Raw genomic sequence first — 4,408 nt, forward strand, 5'->3', positions numbered from 1 at the left:
TGTCATTTTGAGGATGGCTTTGCATTTGTCCGGGTTGGTTCTACCCCTCTTTGTGTTATCATGAACCCCAGGAATTTCCCTGCTTCCATGGCGAATGCGCATTTAAGCGGGTTAAGCCTCATGTTGAATTTCCTTAGTGCCTTGAAGACAGCCTGGAGGTCGTCTATTAGTTTATTTAGCTCTGCTATTTTTACCAGGATGTCGTCGATATACACCTCTATCGATTTGCCGGTGAGGTCGTGGAAGACTTTGCTCATCAGTCTTTGGTAGGTGGCCCCTGCATTCTTCAGTCTGAAAGGCATTATTTTGTAGCAATAGGTTTCCCCTGGTGTTATGAATGCCGTTTTGTCCTCATCAGGTCGGTGCATCGGGATTTGGTTATAGCCGGAATAGGCATCCATGAAGCTGAGGAAATGATATCCTGCCGCCGAGTCAACCAAGGTGTCAATGTTGGGGAGGGAAAAGGAGTCTTTTGGACATGCTTTGTTCAGGTCAGAGTAATCGACGCACATCCTCCATTTTCCACTGGCTTTTTTAACTAGGACAACATTGGACAGCCATGTCGAGTACTCGAGTTCCTTGATGAACCCTGCTTCTAGCAATTCTGCTGTTTGTTTGGCAACTTCTTCAGCCCTTTCTTGCAACATCTTTCTTTGCCGCTGGGCTACCGGTTTGGCCTCGGGCTTTATGGCTAGCCGGTGGGACATGACCTCGGGATCCAATCCCGGCATGTCTGATGGGGTCCATGCGAAGAGGTCACCGTTTGCCCTTACGATCTCTATGAGGGGCCCTTGAGTTCATGGGGTAGGTTCCTGTTTATGAAGGTAAACTGATCTGCTGATTTTCCTATTTGGAACTTTTTCATGTCCCCTTCTGGTTCATGTCTTGGCTTGTCCTCTATCCTGACGTCCAAATCTGCTAGGAATACGCCAGCTACCCTCTTAGATTCTTTCCTTAAGGAGAGACTTGCGTTGTCGCAGGCAACTGCCGTCTCTAGGTCTCCCCTTATGGAACCAACTGTTCCCTTGTCCGTTATGAACTTCATTGTTAGGAACTTGGTGCATATTACAGCTGAGAATTTATTGATAGTTTTTCTCCCTAGGATGATGTTATAGGCAGTGGAGTCTCTGAGGACTACGAAGTCTGTCATAACCGATTTCCTGGTGTCACCGGTTCCTAGGCTGATTGGGAGGGAGATCGTCCCGTCGGGTTTGATGTAGTTATCTCCTAGTCCCATGACTCCATGCTGGTGATTTTTGAGGTCGGATTCCTTGAGCCCCATGGCGTCGAATACGTTTCTAAATAGGATATTAGAATCGGCTCCCGTGTCGATGAGGATGCGCCTAACCAGTCCTGTCCCGACCATTGCGGTAACTACCATGGGGGGGTTTTCGGGGAGGTCATTGAACCATTTATCTTCTGAGCCAAAAGATATTGTGGGATGCCTTTTGTTGGCGGCGGGACCATCTGTCGAGATGGAGAGTATGCGGGTGTCCCTTTTCGCTGCCGACTTGGATTTAGGGGGGCTGTCGCGCCCGACCACAATGTTGACCACAAAAGTTGGGGGGTTACTGGCATCCCATGTGGGTTCTTGTCTTGGCTTAACAGTTCGGCTCCGGTCTTCCTCGGAGCGTTCCCTTTCCCGCCTCCTCGGTTCCCTGATGAGCCGGGAGAATTTGCTCAGCTTTCCCTCTCTGATGGCCTGTTCCAAGGCATCTTTGAGGTCGAAGCAGTCTTGTGTTTTGTGACCAAATCCCTTGTGGTAATCACAGTAAAGGCTTTTGTTGCCTCCCGTTCTCTCTTTCAATGGTCTAGGTCTGGATAGGATTCCCTTGTGTGCAATTTGTTGGTAGATTTCTACTATAGGCGCCGTAAGTGGCGTGTAGTTCGTGAACCTTCCTACCCGTGGATGCTTGGGTAACTTGTTTAGGGTGCCGTCCCTGGGAGCTTCTTTGTACCTGTCGACTTGAGGGGCCTGTCGGGCTGGCGGGTTAGGGAGCTGCCGTTTATTGGCTGCTACAACCTGACTGACCTCTTCATCATTGATGTATTCTTTGGCTACGCTTTGGATTTCCTGCATGGTCCATACAGGCTTGGTTGTGAGGTGCTTCCTAAAGTCTTCGTTTAGCAGGCCATTTGTTAGGCATAAGCTAGCGACTAAGTCCGTGAGGCCGTCGATCTCCAAACACTCGTCGTTGAACCTATCTAGGAACTTTCTAGTCGGCCCCCCAGGTTTTTGGGTAACCCCCAATAAGTTGATTGGGTGCTTTGCCTTGGCTATGCGCATCGTGAACCGAGCTAGAAAGCTCTGGGATATGTCTGCGAAAGTTGTGACGGACCCCTGTGGGAGGGCGTTGAACCATCGGATCGCTGGTCCGGCCAGTGTCACGGGGAATGCCCGGCATCTGACCGCGTCGCCTACCCCTTCCAAGTTCATCCTTGCTTCAAAGGCTGTGACATGCTCCTGGGGGTCCTTGGTCCCATCATACCTCATGTCCGTCGGTTTGTCGAAGTTTCTCGGGAGCCAAACCTTGAGGATTGAGGGGTGAAAAGGGGTGGCTCCCATGATAATGGGATCTTGTTGTCTCCTGGCCTCCCCCTTCTGAGATCCCCAGCGGCTTTCCGACTTGCTTCGAGTAGGCCTGGAAGTCGCTTGCGTGTGCGCCTCTTCGTGCCTTGCTAGACTTCTCCCTTGGCTGTCGTGTGCTCGGGAAGGGGAGCAGGTGTGGGCGTGGGAGCGGCTGACGCCGCCGTGCGAGTGGCTGGCGTCTTCGCGAGATTAGCCCCTCGCCGCCAGCTCCCGCTCAAGATTTTGTACTCTATGCCTGAGCTCTTGCATGATATTGGCGCTGTCGGCCCCGTCCCCCCGAAGGGGCGTCTTTCGGGGGTCTTGGTGTACATTTGTTGATTGGTTGAACGGAGGATCTCGGCTGTTTGGCAGCGCGGGCTGTCGAACTCGCCCTGCTCAAACGAGCCCCGCCTCTTTCACGGAGCTCCTCCGAAGTGATGGGTCGCTCCATGTCTGCGCCGGGTCCCCACAGACGGCGCCAATGTTCGTTACCTGATATTCTCGGGTAGTCAGGTGGTGATGAGTAGGAGAGAGGGTAAGACCCCGCGCTGACGTGGAACGAGGGTCGGAGGGTGCTAGCGAGGTCATGGTTTGAACGGAACGTTGGGGGGTGGCCACCTGCAAGGACACTCTGACGATCAAGTCAGAGTCCATACCAGAGGATAGCCGAATTAGGTAAAGAGTGACGTACCTCGGGGGGAGAGCTGTCCTCTCCCCTTATATACTATGTTGGGTGGGCCTAGTGATGGTCTAGCCCATTGGTGGAGGAGCTGTGAGCTGTCGCATTCTATGTGGGCAGGTCATCCCGTAGTTCGGATCGGGATGCCGGGCTCCGCCCCGTGGACACCGACCCGAGCGATAGCGTGCTTTAGGTGGTAGGTCGGTCGGGCCTTGGGTCGGATGTTGGGGACCGACACGTTGGACCCCTTTGCTGGAGGTTTAGGCCGGAGCAGTGCCCCGACTCGGCGACTACTTGGGCTGGACTTGTGAGTCCGTAACATAATCCATTTAATCTTTCTTTATAATTTGAAGTCGAAATCATTATTTTTTGGCAATACTGATAAAACATCCATGGAGTCACTGCTATTTGGTGCACTCATATAATATCATTTTTTTTTCAATTTGATGAGAATAACTACATGAGTTTTGTATAGTTAAATGGATGAAACTTTGGTGGCCTTATATAAAAACTTTATATCAATTATTCTCTTTTATTCTCATATTTACTAGTGCATTTATATTTGTATTACTTTGATATCTATATTCTTTGGGTTCATCTTTGTGATCTTTACTTTATTGACAAAAATGATTTCAAGTCTTTAGGTATGGTGATTTTTTGGCAATTTGTTTGGTATAAAGAATGGTTACGTATGCCTATTTTCAATGTTTGTGGATAATTTTTGTAATATTTTAAAGTTAAAGCTAAACTTCATCATTTCTGACAAACATCTTGGGGTCAATATAAATTAAGCTGTAAGAAATTTATTAGCAAAATATAAGAAATGGGCTATAGTAACGGAGGAATGTGATTGATCTCTTAGCAAATAATATATCATTGAGTTATTTGAATTCTTTCTAGAACTTGTATGTTATTTTATGTTTGGTATTTTTTAGCTTGAGGTTTAGAATACTGTCTCCTATTTGAATGAGTATTTTACTAAAGTGCTAATTGTTTTCAACAAATCATGTTAAAGACCTTATTACCTGCATCTCAAAGTATCTAAGCCAGATTGTTACTGTAGACAACAATCTCTTCATCTTGATAAAATTGTGAAAGAATAAGAAAAGAGAGAGGAAGAATATTATACTTTATATTTCTTGATTGAATTGAATTGAAGT

At 48.1% G+C, this 4,408-nt stretch overlaps 1 protein-coding gene across 1 annotated transcript; it reads right to left on the reverse strand.

Moving 5' to 3' along the window:
* On the reverse strand, positions 779–2,566 carry LOC107632743. Its single transcript, XM_016336403.1, has one exon. It carries the CDS (start codon positions 2,564–2,566, stop codon positions 779–781), a length of 1,788 nt encoding a protein of 595 aa, XP_016191889.1.

The sequence above is a fragment of the Arachis ipaensis genome, chromosome B03 (assembly GCF_000816755.2).
Source record: "Arachis ipaensis cultivar K30076 chromosome B03, Araip1.1, whole genome shotgun sequence".
Classification (NCBI taxonomy): Eukaryota; Viridiplantae; Streptophyta; class Magnoliopsida; order Fabales; family Fabaceae; genus Arachis; species Arachis ipaensis.

What these genes read in the sequence shown, in the direction of transcription:
- LOC107632743 (XM_016336403.1), bottom strand. Translation starts at nt 2,566, where the DNA reads ATGGGAGCCACCCCTTTTCACCCCTCAATCCTCAAGGTTTGGCTCCCG.